Source organism: Vanessa tameamea, chromosome Z, assembly GCF_037043105.1.
Source record: "Vanessa tameamea isolate UH-Manoa-2023 chromosome Z, ilVanTame1 primary haplotype, whole genome shotgun sequence".
Taxonomy (NCBI): domain Eukaryota; kingdom Metazoa; phylum Arthropoda; class Insecta; order Lepidoptera; family Nymphalidae; genus Vanessa; species Vanessa tameamea.
The window spans coordinates 1,346,864-1,369,569 of NC_087341.1; the positions used below are offsets into that span (position 1 = coordinate 1,346,864).

General features: G+C 32.3%; 1 protein-coding gene across 2 annotated transcripts in view; it reads left to right on the forward strand.

Annotated features, from left to right (window-relative positions):
- The first annotated feature begins 508 nt into the window (after positions 1–508).
- LOC113404000 (cyclic nucleotide-gated cation channel subunit A) overlaps positions 509–22,706 on the forward strand; it is a 46,769-nt gene continuing 24,571 nt past the window's right edge. For both annotated transcript variants that reach the window (XM_064220453.1, XM_064220454.1), the window contains exons 1-2: positions 509–607; positions 20,330–20,457. In XM_064220453.1, coding sequence (XP_064076523.1) covers positions 20,363–20,457 — 95 coding nt within the window. In that variant the 5' untranslated portion in view covers positions 509–607; positions 20,330–20,362. The remainder of the gene's footprint in view (positions 608–20,329; positions 20,458–22,706) is intronic.

Sequence of the window (22,706 nt, forward strand, 5' to 3'; positions counted from 1 at the left end):
AATAGTGTTAAACCATTAGCATTTCAACAAAGTTTATCAGTGAACCGTCCAGAAATATACGGACTTCATTAAAAGGTATTGATGTTTGGGGAGGTTGTAATTGAGTTGTACGAAACCAAATACATCCTGACACTGGAAAACACAGGAGAATGACAATAAATCCGCCTATTGTAGAGTAATTCATTAATAGTTCACAATATGGCTCAGGCATAGTTGCAGTGTCTTGTGTTACGTGGTATATTCGTCAGTTAAAATAAAAATAAATATTATATTTATATAATAGAAAAGAAGAAGAAAAAAACAATAAATAATTAATTAGCTACGGAAAATTTGACTACTACGATAAATGTCTACGATGTGCGCCCCTCGTTAGTGCTACGCAGGGCAGAGCGAGCTACATAGACTACCCCCGTCGTCGTCAGATGAGTTCCGCGCTCCGTGAAAGGACGACGCGCGCTCATGACCAGCCGCTTAAAAACTTAACTTGTAATATTTCAGTGTGTGGACATTTTTTTTTAAAATTATTTTTTATTGCGGCTGTGTGTCGAGCTGTTTCGTATCGATATTAAAAATCCAGCCGTGGCAGAGCAGTGCAGAGCGGAGGGTGGTAAGTATAATAATTGGTTGCATTTTCAGATATTCGAGTTCGGAAAACTTTTCGAGTAATACAGGTGCATCTCGAACTTTGTACTGGAAGAACGGTTGCGTACGGAATTTAATAGATATCGTCTGGGTGCCAGCCTAAATAACAAAAAATAAATAAGGCTGCCATTGAGTATTTAAAAGAAGCGTATATAAAAAAATACATTATGTAAAGCTTGGTTCTCGTTTCTAACTGAAAACATTTAAACTTCTATTCCGACGGACTTTCATTTGAAATTGAACTAGTTACGCGATTTTTTTTTAAATAGTATGACACACGTAGTTTATTTGTAATGATTCATTTAAATAAAAAAAAATAAATAGATTTAAATTAATTTCGTTTTTGCGGCGGGAATTCGCGTTAAAAACTTGGGTAATTGAATTAAAATATTCATATTGAACGCACAGCGTGTGTATAATTAAATAATTTTTCATTTCCATTTTTTCTCGTGTCCGTTAATTCCAGTAAAACGTCTATTAAGTAACAAAAATGTACCCAAGTGTACTTACATAATTGCCACAATTCCATCTCTCACTCGCCGGGAAAGAATTGAACCCGTAATTAATGAAAATTACCTCAGCTGGGGGGTTTAGCCGTGGCCAATGAGTTTCCAATTTATTCTACCGTCGGATCTATTTCTATTAACAATTGTAAATATCTTTCGAAAAATCTTTAACAATCTTAATACTGATAGTCGATTTACATATGTAGGAACGATAAATTTTAATTCCAAAAATATTCCTTCAACATAAGTGCATAATAATTTAGGCAATAAATTGTACTTTAATATTTTCGGTCATATTTCTTGTGTTAGAAATCATAGAATGAAATAAAATTGATCTTCGCGGCAAGTAATGCTGGTTTGGATGCGTAAAAACGACCATTTTTCTAGTTATAAAACTTAATGCTTTGAAATATCATAGGGATATTCGTCCGCTAGGGCAAACATGCAAGCCTCCGACGGCGGCACGTCATCACACTGTAAACAAAAAACATAATCATAGTCAGTAAAAATACTTTGACAATAAAAAGGAGGCTCCTACAAACATTTTCAAAAAGTAATTTTACAAAATTAAAATAAATTTAAAGCTACCGAGTCTAATCGGCAAGAAACTCAGTCGTCAATCTTTTCGACGAATTAAATTACAATTTATTATTATTAAACTAATCCAAATTAAATTATTAAAGGATACAGGATAGGATATTCACAAAAATCAACGGATACTAGAATTTTTTTATCATCTTTTATTGTTTATACTTATCAATACAGATGAGATAAATAGACACATTTATTTTTAATATATACAATAATTAATTAAATACTATATATAATAATAATACGTACGATAAAAAGAGAAAAATTATAAAAAAGACGAGGATTTTACGTTTATAATATTATCCTACGCCACCTCACTTTGCCGTTTGGCTTAATGTGCGTTTTGAATTGAGTGACAGCGCACCGCGCAGACGTGTCCGTCAGCATAATCTTCGTGTGCGCATCTGCTCAGAGGCCAAACAGATTCAAATATTTCGATATGTTACGCGCGTGGTGGATTCCGCGTGTGCGGTTAGCGGTCCTTCAGAACGCTTATTATCTATTACAGAAAGTTGCAGTTTATATGCGATTCCGGTGCGGCTGCGGTGCGGCCGACGTGCGATTTTAATAATTAATATTCAAGTATTCTAGTCTAGAGTAGGTTCTGCTTCAGCGTGATACACATGAAGCCAAATGAGCGAAAATTTTTATGTATATCAACTCCCACCAAGGAGTGCAAGGTGCATGTGATGCTGTTTAAAAAAAATTGCATGTTATTATCTCCTATAGATTTGAACCTTGTCGACGATGATCTTTACGAAACATATTCAACATTTATCCCCATGCGGGTTGATCAAATAATTCAAGTTTGATTTTCTTATGTCGTAGTATTGAATTGGATATGCTATTTTACAATATATTGTTGAAAGAAATGCAATATGTTGGATGATATTTTTTTTAAATAAGTCATAAAAATCATAATTTTTCACGGATATGTCGCAAACTATAATTTTCGGACAATTCACACCTAAGCGGGCCTAAACTAAGAAGGTACTATTAATAAGGAGAAGCATATACATTTTGCAGTAACTTCTTTCTCACACTTTGTGAGAATTCCGAAAAATTTGATTTAAAAAAAATCCTCTTAAATTTCTCTCGTATTAATAAGAAGCCTTTACAATTGGTACAAATTTTACTGAGCAAATATACATATATATATATAATATATATATATATGCATATCAATGACAAACACCCATCGAGGTTCTACAGACATCAACTCCCACGAGGGTCGTTCACACAAGATTCATTAAAGTAAATAAATAACTATTTCCAAATTTTAAGATATCATTCTTATTAATTTCATATTTATAATATTTTTCTATCTTTGATAAATCGAATAATTATATCTTAGCCATAATTGCCCATTTGATCAAAACATATTTTTTCTGGTAGACATTCAAGTTCCAATTTTATCAGAGTAATATCGTCTTGAATAATATTCCTAGAATAAGCGTTTATCTTCAATAATAATGGTGATAATACGTCTTGACGGGTTAACATATTCTCTGATAAACATATCATTAAATATTAACAAGAACAACACACACGACTGGAGCAAGCTTGTTTAATCGAATAAGTCAACAATTCCAGATTTAAAATATTTATTTTATGAAACTCAGTTATTTCGTAAGCTTGATCTCTAATTGACAAAATATAATAGAAGTAACTATTTAAGGGTTTGAACATGTAAGAAGAGGAGACTAGATAAGGATAGTGCGTTACCCTCGGGTCCGTAAATTTGTGAGGTGGCCTCGGATGTCCTGTTTAAGACGGCTCAGAATTTTTTAAACGGTAGCTTGAACAGCCTCGTACTAACCATAGGCCGCGAATACGTTATATTGACACGATGCCGCAGCCCTCCAAATCCTTGTCGAAGACGGTCATCGTAGAGGTTCTAGTGGGTAAGAAACTCACATAACCTGGTTTTAGCTTCTGGACAAATAAATGTACCCGTTCTGCAGTTTTCCACTTTTGGCAAAAAGAGACAAGTACACTATGATCTTAAGATAGTGGTATCAACTCTGGACAAGTCACTGATCACTGAGCTTTTATTTGCATACCTAATTTGTTTATTATCGTGCTCAGCGGTGAACTTTCAAATAAACAGTTATGATTAATAATCTCTTATAAGAAGAGATTATAAAATTATAAGAATTCTAAAATGTATATACATCTTAAACATTTATTAAACATACATTTAAAATCGTGAGAAGATTTTTTTATCTCTTTTAAAATATAACTTTAAAACATACTGTTCCAAGAACCTATTACAGAACCAAGGGTTCTTTAACACGAATCAGGGTGCGCACATTTAAGATTTTTCAAGTGCGTATTAAGTATGCTCGGATTGCGTTGAGAAAACGTTGCAAAACTTCTATGCTATCATTCTATGCTATCATATCATTCATATGCTAGGTTGTAAAATATTTTTAAAATCTTGTATTTTATGTTTAACATATAACATTTTAAGACCACCCTAAACAAAGGATGGCCTCACTCACTCCCACACCTGACGTTACTTAACTTTTGTTTTCAATATATTTTTTTAATATTGGTTAAGCTCTTTTTTTTTAATCTTAACCAAAGATATCCATGAACTAAAATAGTAGAAAGAAATTTCAGCAAATATTATTGGAACAAACAATTTATATTCCAATAGCTTGTTGTATAACGTCGGTGTTTTACAATATGATGATGATGATGTGCTAATCCGGCTATTTTTTTACCGGAGACCAGCGGTAACTGCGCAGGAGATAGGATGCACAAATGCAAATAGAGATATTCCTACTCCATTCTCTCGCTATAATAAGCCAATGGGATGACAATCTGAAGCGATCGGAGAAAGTTCAGGTACATGACCAAGGCTTTGCTTTCTCACATTTATAATTCCGGAACTAAGAAGTCAAGTTGGTGCGTTTGTCACATCTGCTGAGTGGGATCAGTCCCTTCTCAATATCAAGACACCGACTTCTCCTTGAACACAATTGTCTCACGAAGGTGATACTGGCCTTCCAAGCTGATTTTCTGCGCAGCAAACCAGACTACTTATAGCAATTTCATATACCAGGGTCTGCTTCTTTGCATCTCACAAAGAGAGTGACAGCGTTTATTGGGTATCAAGTTAGTGCCGGGGTGGCACACCGTTGTCGATTCATGTCCACCTAATTAAGTAGGTAAATTGGTACATGACTTGCCGCTTTCATAATATTCAGGCTTTAAAGACTGGTGGATAGCTTCAAGTATGAGTTTACGTGCGTTTAGTTCCTGGAGGAGACGGCTACGCTATCCAGTGCTGCCGCTGCTTCAAAGCTTCGAGCGCAGTCGAAGTAGAAATGCTTTTGCCGTTCTGACGGAGGCTGCCGATCTTACAAATTAGCCACTAGATTGGTTTGATGGCGAGCAGTTAACAAAAAAAACTCTTTGTTCGGCCTTATAAAATACGGATACAGATCAATGGATATCTACAATTATTTGTAAAAAATATTTGTATTGAAATAATTTCTATACAAATAATATTATAGTAGATACTACTCATGTTAAATAGTTCAACTTAACAAAATACAATGAAAAAAAATTCGAAGGCGAAAGAACAGGTATTCAAAACGCGACATCTGGATTTACGATTGAACATGGAATATGGAATCAGATTCGCATTCTAATGCGGCTCTCCGGCAGGTCTAAGAGCTATTTAATATTCAACTCGAAGATTCAGGCTTGTACTCTCAATAAGAGTTATACTTAAAAATACTCGAACAGCCTTGATATTACTTAATAGAGACTAATTGGTCATTGAATCGCTAATAGAAAATTGTTGTTCACACTTATCGAGCTAACATTTTTCAAGGCAGATTTTAAGCTTAGCAGAACATTCAGTTCTTTGTAGTAATTTCAATCGCAAATCGCATCAGTATTTTCAAAGATGAACTATGCACAGTAAGAAAAGATCTTCGAGTTTAAATATATTTTGTGCAAATTTAATGATCTTTATTGAATTTGAATGGCATTGTCGCTACCAAAGTGTAATTTATAAATATATTCAATGAAAAAGTCAGTTTATAATGACATTAATGGAATGAAAACTCAAATAATGGACACGGATTACAATATTCTGTAAATATATTTGACTATTGTTAATCGCGAAGATGTTATATTCAAATCAAAATTATCGTTAGTGTAAATTGAGCTTAGTTGAATACACATCATATAGGACTTTAGAGAATGCGCAAACATTTCTGTAAAATCTCGCATTAACCGAAGTATCATAATACAAAGGCTAAATTAACGGAGCATAGCAGTATACAGCTCATGGGATACGAACAAATTTATAACGTGGCTTAGTTAATATTTTATTACGTAATTAATCTTAGAAGGCCTTATCCAGTTACTTATGCTATTCAGTGAAATATTTTTTTATAACTATAAATACATTACTAAGCTTTTATTTGCATTAAAATACTATTTATATTAGTACCGTTGCAAAATAATTAAAGTTATTGAGTCTTTGATGTGGAAATTTATTGAAACGTCTTGGGGTTATAATTTCCACGCTAGGCAGCAAGATGTGCTGTATTGAAAAAGTATCTTTTTGGAAAAGTGTCATGTCACAAGGAGGCCGTGTTTGTGGACCTTCGCTCCCGCTCCGCTGAAGAAAACCAGGAAGAAGACATGACGCTTTGCGCTCCTTTTCCTGCCGCTGTACTCACTCTATTATACTTCATTGCTATGTATTATAATACAAATACTGGCCGAAACCTTGGCTTTACTCGCGCGAAATTTATAAATCTTTATTCACACAAACATTTATTGATTCCCCATACAAACTTCTTTTCACACCCTTAAGGGATGATTCGGGTCTCATGAAAGTCGCGAGTCTGAATATCTAAAATTGGGAACAAATGTTTCTTTTGTAAAGTTTTTTTACTTGGTGGAGGGGTTTTAATACTTAGTACTGTTGTATTCCGGTTTGAAGGCTGAGGGGCCCAGTGTAACTACAGGCACAAGGGACATAACATCTTAGCTCCCACTTGCCCTTTCGCCAACCAAATACAAACAAAAATTTTGCATCCGGTAAGAAGGAATTTATGGAAATCTCAGCTTTAAATAGGAGACATGAAAATGAAAAAAAAACCTGATATATTGACCGATAACGTGATAAAATAGAATCAGCTATAGTAATGATCTCTCATATAAAATAACTTTAAAGAAGGACCCAACATGTTTCAAGGGATCAGTAAAAAAAAAAAAGAATTGAAAGCTCTTTCATTATTTTGTTTCTATTTATATTTGTTTAAGACTTAACTTTAACTCGTGAAAAGTGAATAACACAAAGAATCAAATAGAAACAATGGCATGGCAATTGACTAAAATTAAAAAAATATACGAAACCTTTATATTTTAAATGACGTCGAGACTTTATAATAGCCGTCCATTGTATAATGTAACTGCGCAGGAGGCACAATACTGCACAGGTGTGAACATAACTTATCCCGTCTCTCTTTCTCACCTACAGACTTCGATACGACTATGTATCGACTCCCTCGATGACAGATCAGGCACAGCACGTAAAGTCGTTCCTTTAATTTGTTATATCACAGACTTCGTAAGGAATTGGATCGTTTCTTGAATATTGTAACCATTAGTCTGTAAGCAAATAATGCGATCAATGCTACATGACATTAATCAGTTTGATCAGTTCAGTTCAGTTTGTTTGATTTTTCGAAATGTATTTTCATGAACATTTAGGTATATTATATAACTTAATAAATAACCGCTAAACGTGATTGAAAACGTTTAATATCTATATTAATATTTCGTATTTCATAAAGGGTATCTATTTCATATTTAGTAATTTGAATGTCATAAATACATAAAATACGAATGATGATTTTGGTCAACGTCAAACGCAGTATTGGTTTTCCTGTAAAATCATTTTCTCTAAAACCCAGTTATTGAATTTGGTAAAGCCTTTAATCATTATCATTTTAGTTTATGAAACATTTTGGCTAAAACTAGCTTGGTCAGAGTGTTCATATTTGAAGAGAGACTAAAATTGGGTGTTTGATGTTACGAAACTATAAATTAAATCGAATTTATTTATAAATATCTCGACTTTGTACGGATAAGTTTTAAAAAAAAAACTATTTTATAATAGGAGCAATAGGTAATCCAGAGCATGCAGCAAAACCTATTTTATCTGTAATCTATACATTAAAGAATAGAAGCAGAAGATTTGTATGGGAAATCAATAAATGATATTGTTGCATGCTCTGGAAGAGGCCCGTGTCCAACCTGGGTTGATAGCACGTATTCTGATATCACAAAAAGATTTTAACTCGCGCTGAAACAAATATTATTTCCTTAGAAGATCAGGTTAGTGCAGTAGTGGGGTATTATTGGCTGTCGAGATAATAATTCCACTATATACTATTTGCCGATATATCGATATAATCTACGTTCTGAACCGGTCGGTATTAAATTTAAATGAATCTCGTATAATATATAATTATATTTCGATTATGATAACAAAAAAATAAGCAAAAATGTTTTGCGAATTGTAGAATTCAGAAATCGTAATTTCACTATTTTAATAAGAAAACTTGCAACTAGATGATAATAGGAAGGTCGTCCATCTGAATTTAATTCGGATTTGCCCTATTTGACGAGTTTATAACGAATTGTTATTTGAGTAGTTGAATACTACAGTAATATTGAAGGTAATGTTCTGCATAATATTGATTATTCTCCACTTAACCGGTTTTAATGAACGGCTTACGTGAGATCAATCGTATCCACGTAGGAGATACATATCTCGACAATACAGCCTATTATAATGTACAGTGAAGTAGAATTTGTACTTATTTTGAACGATTAATTCTGACATTTGTAGAAATCCGTAACAAAGGATTGAGCACTTTGTAAACTTTTACGAGGTTAATAAATGACCTTAACCGAACCTCATTACACCCAAGTAATACCTACCATAGCAGTGACATTAAATCCGGATATATTTCTAACGGTCTACAAGTTTAAAATATATATATTCCGATACAAACAGATAAGATAGTTATAGTTATATAAAAAAGTATCAAAATTCATCAATTTCTTTATAGTCTTATAAAAACAAACATTGTAACAAAAAACAACAGTATTGTATTAAAAATAAGCTTAGGTTTATGCTAAAGTTAGCATTAATGCTACTGTAAATCCTTTTTCCGTCGAAAAAACAATATATTGTTCGAATGCTAACAATATTACGCTTCATTTGTGCTCAATATTTCAATTCTCATTTATATCCAGCGCAGTACAACAGTATCGATGTACTTAACTCCGTTAATGACGGAGGCTTTTAATAAGCACTTGATTTTAATATATTTTCACATTATTTGATGTAAACAATCTCTTTTATGGTTTTACTAATTATTTTGAACGGTAACGAACATTGTGTTCTATTAATTAAATATAACATCATTTAAGTATTGACGACCTCCGTGGTCGAGTAGTGTGTACACCGGTTTTGATGGGTACGCCACTCCGAGGTCCCGGGTTCGACTCCCGGCCGAGTCGATGTAGAAAAGGTAAATTAGTTTTCTATGTTGTCTTGGTTTGTGTTTGTGGTACCATCGTTACTTCTGATTTTCCATAATAAACACAAGTGCTTTAGCTACTTACATTGGGATCAGAGTAATGTGTGTGATGTTGTCCAATATTTATATATATTTATATTTATTCTATTTAAGAGCATTTGACATCATGATTCTTAGAAACTCGTAAAGACATGGTTTCTCGATCGGATTATATGGTATTACAATTGGATAATATCGACGCCGAGCGTAAGGTGCATATTTTAAATGAATATTATATATATGACTTACTAGACTTATAATTTACTTGGTGATAGGGCTTTGTGCCGCCAAGCAGCAGTACTGAGTATTGTTGTGTTCCAGTTTGAAGGGTGAGTGAGCCAGTGTAACTACAGGCACAAGGGATATAACATCTTAGTTCCCAAGGTTCTAGGCGCATTGGTGATGTAAGGAATGATTGATACCACTTACTATCAGGTGGCCCCTTTGCTCGTCAGTCTACGGATACCATAAAAAAAAACTTTTGAAAAAAAAACCAGATAGACAATGGTAAAAAATATAAGGTCGACATACCCGTCGGAGTTCTTATCAAATTTGTCTGTTATCAACCATCGTTGTCGAAATCAATCAGTGGTATCAATACTCACTTTGAATTATCTGATTTATTTATTACTATATACGATAGTTCATTATCATATTTGAATTCCCACATGAGTTTTTTATTAAACAAAACGGATACTTATATTTATTTAGTATCAGTAACGAATGAAATAACGTTCCAATCATTTAAATGAAAAATATAAAAACTTATGCCGTAACAAGTCGGTCTTGCTTTCAAAGATGAAGCTATTACAGTAACGTTATTATTAACTCGCTTGCTTGTAAGTAATGGTTTCTTTGCTTACTGGTCGGTACAAATACAATCGATTTGGTACTTACTCCCCTATGAGCTACAGACAAACGGTAGGTGTAGATCAGAAAAAGTATGTCAAATCAATGTTAACTTGCTTTCTTGCTTGGGTGTCTGTGAGTATTTTCAGTATAAATTGAATCGATTTTTTTTATTTTCCTTGTAAAGAGACTTGAAGCTTTTAGCACAACTCAGAAATTTACTACAAAGCCATTATATCGAACTATTTCGTTATTTGTGTGTTAGCTTGTTTATTCAACAAAAATCACTCGATTTTTAATGACCTCAACAGTGATCTGAAACTTAAATCACTGACTAGAACTGAAAGACAAATCTATATTTACCAGCTTCCTTGTCTGTTTGTTTGTTAGTCTGGTTGGTACAAATATCATTAATTTCAAACTAAACCCTGTGATTTCGATGTTTGAAATTTTAGATACAAAATGGAACTGGATGTCAAAGAAGCATTGGGCCGCTTCTTTGTCTGTGTGTTTGTTTGACAGTTCGTTGCAAAGACGTTTAATTACCTTCCCGTGCGAAAAATACTCGAAACTTACATTAGGAAATCGTTCACTAGTTTAAAGTCACTCAAACAACAGGACAGATTTATCTGAAATTTAATTATTCTGTATTTTAATAGTTATGTAAAATTAAACACGAAAAAGTGGAGTGCAGGCAATGAGTAATGGATTATACTATTTACGGAAAGAAGAAATTATTTGATAAGTCAGTTTTAAAAAGTCTTGTAGGAATATCAAAATTTTGAAGACTCAAAAGTGTATAGGATGGCTAATGGCCAGTTGGATTGGCGAAAGGGTGTCAAAAATTGTAACAGAACACCGAAAATTTTGTTCAATATGCAATCATATTTTTACCAGCAGAGGCCAGTCAGTACAAAGGCTGCTGTAGAATGATCCGTTGATAACATTACAGCCCATATCACTCACTGCTAAGTTGATTTCATCCACACATTTCTCTTTGATCAAAAAATCTGTCAAGAATCGTCTACTTTCTACTAGCTATTTTATGGAAATAGTTTTTTAGAAAAACGTTACTTAAAAAATAAATAAATAATGAGTGTGAATAAGATAAATTAATCTACCATTAAATATCGACATAATCTTTATTGCTGTACTAGGTCCTAAGAAAGAATGAGCCAGTGTAATTACAAGTACAAGACATAAACATTTTAGTTCCTATTCCTGAAGAATTGAAGGCCCAAGAAGTGAATTATAATTTAAGGAGTTAAAATATGGCGAAGATGATAATTATTATAACTAGTACATAGACTCGTATACCTTTCTGAAATATAACTAACACAATTTTTGTATATTGTTGTGAAAAGACAGATTCTAATTATTTAAAAATGGCTCTTTCTGAAAACTCTATGACTAAAAATTAATTAACCTTTTTATTTTTCTGAAATGTTCGATTTCTTAAGACTCGCTTCAATTTAACAATTTGTAAATAATATTACAATTTAGTAATATAATAAGAGCACATAAAATAAATCTTCGACTAGGGTATGTTTATATCCGGAGTTCTTTTCAAAACATTATCCTTTATAGAACTTAGTAACCTTTTCATGACTGTACTAAGAAACCACGATGAAATCCTTGGTCCCGATAAACAAGACTTCCAAAGGAAGTCAAGATAAAATTTTTCTCTTAAGTAAATACTGGAAATAAATAGAACTATTCGCTTTATATTTAATTCCTAGAATTTTAAAAGCAGCATTTCCTATTTACACAATGAAAAATCTTCTCAAAGGTACGGTATTAATTTTTAAGTAAGGATTTGCCGTGGAACTTAACTTCAACACAAGATAACTTCTAACTTTCTTTTTAACTTTGATCTTGAAATTGATTATCCATTTCGAATACAGAGATCAAAGGAACTATTATATAATATTTTTTATAAAAAAATACTTGATGCTATTCACTCGAGGGGGCTTTGTGCTCGTCTGGATATTCACCACTGACTTACCGTAGTCTACCATCAAATACGAATACTTAGTTCTTGGGTTTCATTTTGACGGCTGAGTGAATTAGTGCATTATTAGGCACAAAAGACATAACATCTTAGTTCCCAAGGTTAGTGATGCATTGACAAGGTGAGAATGGTTCAAATTTCTTACTGCACCAATGTCTATGGATAGTTATGGCCACTCACAATTAGGTTACCCATTTTCCAACCCGCCTATCTACACTACATAAAAACAGCGTAAGGTTTGAAGAGCTCTCGTGGTTGCAAACGCATTCATGATATTGAAAAGAGGGTTTTGGTAGAAGAGTCGGACTGGTGGTCACTATCTAAGACTATTATTATAAAAACCATAAATAACCTTGTCTATAAAGCTTGTTAACTACATCAAAACTAAACTACTACTCCTTCGTAATAAAATTTGATAAAGAGGTAAGCCAATGCAACTACAGGCACCAGAGACATAACATGTTAAACCCCAATTTTAGTGGTGCATTGAAGATGTAAAGAATTGTTGATATTTCCTACAGCCCCAATGTTTGCGACGGTGATGACCATCATTCAGATGATCCAATTTTCTATCCGCCCACCAATTTTATAATTATAAATATTTTTCTTTGATACTTTTGCAAGTAAATTTGAGTTGACCTTAAATTTGGAAACAAATATTTGATAACCATAACAATTCTACGATGAAAAATATTTTGTCGTTTTGTATGTTGGCGTGTCTTAGAAAACGAAAGAGGACTTTATTTAATTTAATTAATAAAACAAAAATTTACTACATTACTCTTAGTGGACGGCTAACTGGCAATTATAAACGTAATTACTTAAAGACCTAATTGAGGTTAAATATAAATGATTTTTTCCTATCGTAAGTATTTGTTTTATCCCGAATAATAAAAATACTTGCTCTCAACAACATCCAGCACAAAAATTGTTTTTTTTTTTTTATAACGCTACCTCGGAAAATAGTTATTAAAAATGTATCGGATATTTTTATCGGACGTAAGGTTATCTTGATATTTTAGCTTGATGTTTTCATCGCGACTCTGTATAAAAAAAATTCGTTTTTGATGAAAATAAAAATTGTAAAAATATTGCATGTTAAAATTTTTCCCTTCGTGGTAATAAATTTATTTCGGATATACCGTGTGCTAACTGACCTGGAGGTTTTTTAGCTTGTTTTAATTTGAAGCTTTTTTCCCAATTTATCTCTGATATGCATAGTATTGGTACAGTCCTGATGGCATCCTGGGGATATTTGCTGATAAGTTTGATATCAAATACGACATAATTTATACTGATAATTTGAGACTATTGATTATTAAAATAAGGTACCGGTAATGTGGGCTAGCTAGGAATTATAACGTGAGCCTTGATAGAACAGTGTTTTAGACGCGTGAAGTAAGGAAAATTTAACGTTGTGGGTCAAACTCTAGGCTAGCACCATTGTAATCTCGTCCTCGGCGCTGAGGCAAACCATCGTGAGGAAAGCTGTTTGTGCCGAATGAAACTAATAATTTGTTAAAAACTCGTTTCAAATATTTGAAAAAATCGCGCGTAGTTAGATATCGCGTGGAAAACGTTTTAATAAAAAGTATTTTGGTCTAGGATTTTTCAGTTTTACGTGGACGTTACGATAAACTTAATTATAATCTCTCTTCCGTCGCCGGCGTTCGGATAGTACATTAAACTGTCAACATCCATTACAATCAATTCTATCAAAATACGAATCTACTAGGAAAAATGTAATCGTGTTTAAGTCTTCCCGTTAAAATATAAATATATGTACTAGAAAACTTTAGTTTAATTTGATATGATGATTATAAATATATAGATTTGTTCCATAATTTTGTAAATAAAATAAAGCGAGCGATACCAAAAAAATTCCTTCCTTTATTATGTCTTGACAAATGATAGATGTCCGAAAAAGGCACTCCCATAATGCAGTACTAAAACTGTGTGTTTACGTGTTAATCAATACTCATCTTCAACGAGCGGCAATTTGTTAGCGACACTAATAAATGAATACTTGGACATATCACCAGTTATTTAAAGACTTTAATTTTCTTTCTCCTTTAGTAAGGTTTAAAAAAATCGAACTTCTTTAGAAACATAATAGTTGATTTTTAATTAAGTCAGTAAGGTTCTTTCCATAATTATTTAAAACGTGTTTTTCAAGATACGATTTAAATTTAATGTTATTTAGATTGTACTAAGTGAACCGACAACAAACTTAACTACTATTTTATACCAGTTTGATGACATTGGTATATACTAATCAACAATAAATTCGAAATATACCTACATCGATTAAATTCCAGTAATGTATAGCAGTACAGCCATTATTTCATTCAAAGTGAAATTATGCTATGAACGGCTTTTTAACCGTCTCGTTTGTCTAGTGGCTACTAAATACAGTCTCAGTCGAATAATTTTTTGTTATACTTCACCGCTGAGCATAAGAATTATAATTATAAACACTAATGAAGAAGGCAACCTCTCCCGAGTTCGCTCATACGAACTCTCGATCTTCAATGAAGTTCACTTCTTCCAAAAATAGGTCAAATTGCTCAAACTCAAATTCCTTTATTCAATATAGTAGCACTACACGTATTTATTGACAGTCAAATGAAGCACTACCACCGGTTCGGAAAAGAAAACACCCTGACCTGAGAAAAACCGGCGAAAGAAACTCACCGGGTCTTTTTTTTTGTCTATTTTGTTATTTACACAATTGAATATGAATAGAAAAAGCCAGGAGGCGATCGTTTCATTCCCATGGTTTGGTGTCAGTCATAAATTCACTAATTTTATTATTATTGCCTTTCGCACACAAGCGGTCCTTAACATTTTTTTTTAATTTGGCAACACAGGCATTTGAACGCTTTCTGGGATCCTGTTGTAGAACCGTATACATTGCCTCACAAAGGAGTTACAGACTCTATGTAGTCGAGTAACAGGAGTAATAAGTTTGTGTTTGTTCCTTGCTATGAGTTAATTTCTTGATTTCTTTAAATTTATACTTTAACGATTCTTTAGGTCCTAGGTTATAGATTACTATAAACCTTACCCTCTATATTATATTTTGGAAAGATAAACATGCATATTAAATAATTATAATTACCGAATTATTATTATATTATTTAAGCAATATGATAGATATTAAAAAACAATTTTATAAATGAAACAGTATTATAAGATTTAAAAACTATAAAAAAAATATCGGCATATTTGGGTCACCTTTAATAGAAATTATTGTCTAGAACTTATTCTGGGTCAGTTAAAATCTAAATATAATCAATTCTATCGAATCTAGAATATTTTAAATAAAATAATTTGACCCGATTTCTCTATTAAAAGTCACAGGCACTTAGCCATCTTCTAAATTTAATTTAGTTCTTGAATAAGTTATTGACTTTGTATCTTTTGTCTAGTGTATCTACTGTTTGGTATTGAGAATTTCGATAAATCTTTCAAATCTTTCTAAATAGCTAGCATACATGCAGCTAGTATAATAATCTCAGTAACAGATCAGCTGATTACGAGTACGAGTACGATTTTCATCGGGGTGGCTCACTCGGTGATCTTCTAGTTTTCCTGACACATGACGTCATGTTAAGAGACATTTTAAGAACAAATAGCTGTTTCAGTTTATATTTAACATTTACAATCCAATGACCATGAAATAGATTTAGGTAGTCTCAATACTTGAATACATTGTGTATTAAAGTATTAACTTTTTAAATTCAAAATATGCTATCAAATAAACTGTACAAATAAAATTGTTACTTATAAAACGACACATTACCTGTATGTGTCTTGTAAGATCAAACACATTTATCAAATTGTATGCTTGAGAAAGCTAACTAAGGAGCCAATACTGCAATACAATATAATTTGGATAGCAAATAGAACAGTTCACTGCGTTTATATTCAAGGAACGTTGCTTCCTGACATCGGATACAAGAAATTGAGCTACAAGACATGCTCACAATCACAATAATCAAATTGACAAAGACAACATAGCTATGATTGGAGAAACGTTTGCCTACATGTACGTGGTTTTCGTATATTTGACCATAAACATGGACAAGAATAGAACCTCGGTGGACAAGGCAAGTTAGGTTTGAAGTTCGTTATTATTAATCATTTAGAACAACATAATTATGTTAACGACTTCATTTTATTTTAGCCAACTTGTAATAGTTTAATATACTTGATGAAGTTTTTATAAAATTTCCACTTGCTAGGGTATAAACATTGTTTAATTGAAAGATTATATACATGAAGTAAGGGCACTTCGAAAGCCGACAAGCAATCTTTTACTAGAAAAGGAGATATGTTGTCAGGACCACAAGCAGTTTAAGCTTTTAATCGCCGTACTGCAATTCTGAGTTCAGCAACTGTCACTTGTTCAATGGTTACCGTAGATTGGCAACCAAAGCGATTAGCCTCTTCCTCTCTTCCTCTTGAAATATGAACGGTTTTGTTATTACTATATATAGCACCAGCTTAAGTCTTATGAACATAATCAGAGCGCAATGCTAATTGAAGGCATTTGATGGAATCGTATCGTATTAATGGAATCGTAATATGGTATCTTCAATCAATATGAAATGTTAGTTCCTTCAATATGGAATTAGTCTCTAGCTTACATAAATATTATGTACTAGTTACCTATTTTATCTTCACATGGTCGGATCACGCGTTTTTTATTTTACGAATACATTTACATGGGTATACAAAAAAAAACTATTTTATAATATTAGCATGGGTCTGCTTGCTCTTATTGTATTTTAACATTTTAATATCTTCACGTGGATACGTTTAAGAATTTATCCTGATTATTATGTAAAGCGATATAAAATAACACAATTAGTATCATAAACGGTACCTTCGCTCGTACTCATTGTCAGTGCAATAGCACGTTAACGAAAAATATTTCGATTTAGACCGATTTTCTAAAATAAGTTTAACATCTATGGTTATATTGTAATAAATAATTATTTGGTAGTAAGTTGTCTATCACCAACTCAATGCATATTGGGCGTAAAAATAGGCCCTATTTAAGCTATAAAAGGATCTACTGAATATCCTGTTTATTTGAATTAGTTGTAAAATATTAAATAAATATAGGAAAATATTTGTAACTCAAAAAAAGAATTAAGCTACTTTTTTTAAATTATAATTTAATCGGCAAAGAACAAATATATCAAAGTAAATTGAGCTATATGCTCGCTCATTATAAGATAAATTATCGCATAAGCGCTCTATTTCATTGTTAAAAATGAATAGAAGCCTACTTTAATGATGCCTAGAATTTTGTGCACAGTATATCCAGGCTTAATTATTCTGGTTGATTGAATTTCCGAATATTCTACAATGCCTCATTGTTCTCTAATTATTAAATTTACAGCAAATTATTTTATTGGATTATCTCTTTGAAAAAAAAGGCCAAGTTCTATAAAATAGTTGTAATACAATTATATTATATTAGCATCATATTTTTTTATATTAAAAAAAAAATCATCGTGAGATTATTCGTTGATATTCCAATGTCAATTACTGTTTTACTAAATCATCCTACATCATTTTCAAAAATAATTAATACTTTGTAATAATCTAATTAAACTAATGATTAATTTGTTTCCATTTTATTAAATGAGAATATTAGTCGACACGACAACCTAACAAAAACAGCATAAAAAGCACAAGAAAACAATTAAGACTCTGCCCGTTCTACAAAAAAACCTACCAGTTTATGAGATTAGGCTTCATTACATGGGTCTGCTGCATGCTTGCTCTTATTGCATTTAAAACATTTTAATATGTTCGCAAGCTCCTTTTTCCTGTAATCCGTCGGATGTAACCCTTTGATCCATCCGATATTATGAAAACGACTTCATAATATCGAATGACAATATTAAAATCAATAGCGATTAAAACGTTGCAGTAGAATAAGATATAGAAAAAATAGTTAAATAAATACTAAGTATACATGAATACTGTCTTTGTAAGCTTAAATAAATTTTAAGTCGTAATAATTTCAATAGAAAAATAATGATGCTATTGTTTTTTTCGTTTTGCAGTTCTAGTTGCAAAAAGTACCTCTTTTGATTCGTGTTTATACGTTCCCACATCATTCATTCGATCGAATTGAAATTATTAATATTTTTTGCGTGCACTAGCGTGCATCATAAACGCTATGTAGAGAGCCAGTTGTAACGAAAAATAATCCCGTATTGTGTTATTTTATGTATTTTTTTTTTTTTTAACTATATTAATTATTTTATTCTGCATCTTATTTTATTTTGTCGAACAACTCAATGATTACGTATTACAAAAGCGTACTGTACAACAGATAATGAATTTACTAAGTAATGTAAATTTGCAAAATTAAAAAATAAAAACTTTCACAAAACATTGAATAACAATTTATTAGGCTGAGCTAGCAATCATTTGAATTATAATTGATGTGTTTTATATTAATGAATAGAGGTAAATTTGAAGATAAACGCTATGTATTTCACAGAACTTAACGCTGCACTACCGTGCGCTCAAAGGACTTATACCTGTGTTCCATGAAAATCGCTCAAATGGAAATTAATATGAAATGCTAGTTTCGGGGAAGCATAATTAATAATGATTTTCGGTAGCCTGCTTCGAATGTTAATTTTGAATATTATACATAAATTGAATGTTTATTTATTTGAAATAAGTAAAGGTAACATTGAAATGCATATTAATATACCACATATTCCAATTATTGTTTATTGGACCGAAAACATGCACCGCATAGAAATTGTAGCTATCTTCCTGAGAAATATTAAAAATTCTTAGCGAATCAAATAAAACGGTTAGCTGAAGTCTTTTATATTTATTCGTCCCGGCATTGCACGGGTAAGATCACATTATAATCTTTATTTCATTGGACAAATACATAAAGATTTATTTTTCAGCAATCTTAGCGTGCATACTCTGACTTCACTCAACAAAGTTTAATCACGATCAAATGAATTATGAAAGCATGGAGGACAAACACACTAATAAATATTTATTTTTATTTGTATAAAATTTTATCAAAGCCGACAAACGGGTCCTCCTTACGTGAGGTGTTTTAGAGATTAATTCTATGATGCGCGAACATTCGAAATACTAGTTGCCCGGCCCGACTTTGTAAGATTATTTTCTTGATAACTATGATAAATGTGAAGTCAATAGGACACGTAGTTTCTAAAATCTCTTGGTATTTTATATGAATTTGAAAATAAAGTAAATATTCAATATAAAAATAACTATCTCTCGGAGTTTTTGTTTTTATACGAGAGACCTTTTAGAGCTTTTCCAGTGTTTTTTTGTTGAAAATACTGTAAGCACATGAAATATATTTGCTAAAGTCAAGTTTCATTTGATGCTTCGTTATAGGCTTCGTGTTTAAATGTTATTTATAAAATATTTTTAACGAACCGTATATCTGATATTGGCGTAAGGTAACATTTTAACGTCCGTAATACTTTTAGTACATCCTATATATTAAAAAAAAAAAAAAACGGTCTCATTTCCAAAAATTATCGTATCCTCGCTTTAGCAATTCTTCTTTTTCTTTCATTTCGAAAAATATTCGATATTTCATTCCCTAACTCTCTACTTTCAATAACAAGTTTCAGTGAATGCGTTTTATAAATTCAAGTATCTCCCGCATTTTATTCTAAAACTACTTTGATCATCTAAAAGTTTTCGGATATCAACTTCACACTAAATTTAAGTTATAAGGCTTACACCGGATCGCTATTTCGTTTACGTGAATTACGGAAATGATAAAATAGGTTTTCAATATTTCACGAGTGTCATACGAAGTGAGTTTTTACAGAATAATACTAATAACTCTACAGTAACACTAGACCTGAGCGGCGCTGTGATTGAGAAACGAGTTTATTTTGCGTTTTACTAGTTTTATATAACAACCTATTAGTGAGACAAAATAATGATTCTATCGAGATTCATATACGACCACGAAATTCCTTTCGTTCGATGGACAAACGCAAATGAAATCTCCCTTAGTCATATGTAAAGAGTAGTAATATACTTAATATATATTTTGTTCACAGGAATCGATGCTGATGCTGTAGTTTGCCAATACTATGTATAAATATGTGGCACCGCAAGGACGTAACACCCGGAATCCTCGTCCCCAGCAGCGAAGATCAACATCAACACCCAATGAACGACAGCAACCGTAATTTTTTTATTTTTATTCCTTCAAAAATATATTTACTAGTAATTCGCTTGTTTGATATTCATATTCAAGTCGACGAAGAGTGAGCCATACGGGTTGTATTGTGTTGCGTCGACTTAGCGTTGACTGTCCGTCCTCATACAAATATCCATGGTATGCCATATGGTGCGATGCAATGTTCAGACGAAGCGTGTGTCACGGAAAAAGATACTAGATGAAGCAGGTTTTAGTAGCAGCAACAGAAGACTCTATTTTACTCCATTGACGTTCAAAGACAGACATGATTTACCTATACCAGAACATGCGACGCTCCAGTACGGCAGTACTACGTTGCAATATGAAAATGCTGACGTGGCACTCAATGCGTTGAAATCATAATGCACAGCCAATGCTCATATGGCCTCACTCTAACCCGACGGCTAAAAATTAAGAAGATTCCGAGCTCCAGTCCAGACAAACCACGCTGTTTTCTAGTGCTTAATTTTTCTATATTATTTATCTCCTGTTCGGAAAATGCTCCAAACGTAAGGCCAAACATAACATTCAGTTAATATTATTGCCGGATTAAGGGGAGGATTTCAAAACCATCATATTAACAGGGCGTGACTTTTAACAAGTTGACTAGAATAAAAAGGTCCTTAGCGCCATTCAAATTATATATCTTTTATTCCCTTCTTTAAGTCACCAAAGATTTCATATTACCCGCTTATTTTATTATAAAAACCTCTTCCCTTCTCGCTGAGAAAGATTGGAATTTGTTCCATCAAGCTGCTACACGATTTGATAAACACACATTTGTCTAAACTTCGTTCGACACGTGCATGTTTCCCGGGTTTGAACCAGCAAACATCACATTAAGTTTCACATGCTTTAGCTGTTGGGTAATATTAGACCCATTATTGTAATTACCGTTAATCGATCATTAATACTTGGTATTGCTATGTTCTGAGTTGAAGGGTGAGCTTGATTAATTACAATTAATAATAGTTGAATTGGTAGCCGTAATAGTAAGGAACGACATATATTTTTCATAGTGATATAGATTTGTTCACGAAAACTGACGAAATCGCGCGTCTCCATATTAAATTACAATCGGCGTGCATTACTATGAGTGAGTTGCGCTCGTCTATCTTAGTGTGCGTGAGATGATTAAGGGTAAATAAAATTATATTCGTTAATTTTATTTTATTAAAAAATAGTTCATTTAATTAACGACGCGCTTTCTCGAGTGAATAGATCTGTGTCTTTGGCGACGACGATGATGACTTACAGTAATCTGTTCCGTTTCCTTCATGCGATTAGTAAAATAATTCAAAAATGTTATATATCTTATAAGTTCCGTTTTATATTGCTTGATTGTGGAAGATTTCTATACAAACAAACGCAATCATAGCGTGTTATGATAAATACTTCAAATGCATTCTACGCTTATAGATAAAGACAAAAAAAAAAACGTGACCAATTATTTATTACGCGCTTTGTCATTAACATTGTTTACCAGAGTTTTTATAAGATCATTAGAATTACTTGTAATAAAAATAATGTATTATAAAATGTAATTGAAATTGTATTCGAATTTCTGTTCAATTAAATTCCGTGTAGTCATGAAAACAGTTATTTTAAATTAAGAACATTGGTGAAGGTTTTAAATTTAGAACATTTTCGCCGAGTCTACTAACAAAGTATTACTATATCGATCGAGTATTCATATTCATCTAACACAACAATTCAGTTGTGCTTCTGTCGTCGTTTGCTTGGATTATGATCGGGATCGTATCATAACTGATATAAGTAAGTAGAATGGGCACACAGTTACGATTAAACTGATTTTTATTTTTGTGAGGAATAGTCGAATCGAGTCGAGTCGATTCTAGTTGTATCGGAATATAATCGGGAACTAATCCTGACCGTTTCATGTTAGTTAAATTATCTCGATTGTTAGTAGACATCGGTACTGTGAGAATTTTAAAGCCACGTCATCAATAGCAGCCAAGCCAAGCAGGTCTAAGATCAGGAATATTAAGATCATAAGTTACCTCTTACGTAATTTTTTTTTCAATAAATCGGTTCGATGGTTCACTTTTTTCCAAATTTGAATGTTCCTTACATATATTAATGTGTCGTAAAAAGCGATCACTTCGACTATATAATACGCAATCGTAAGGATATATTTCATTACTTATCCTACACAGCATACTGGTCTCACATAACATAACATAATCAGCCTGTAAATTTCCCACTGCTGGGCT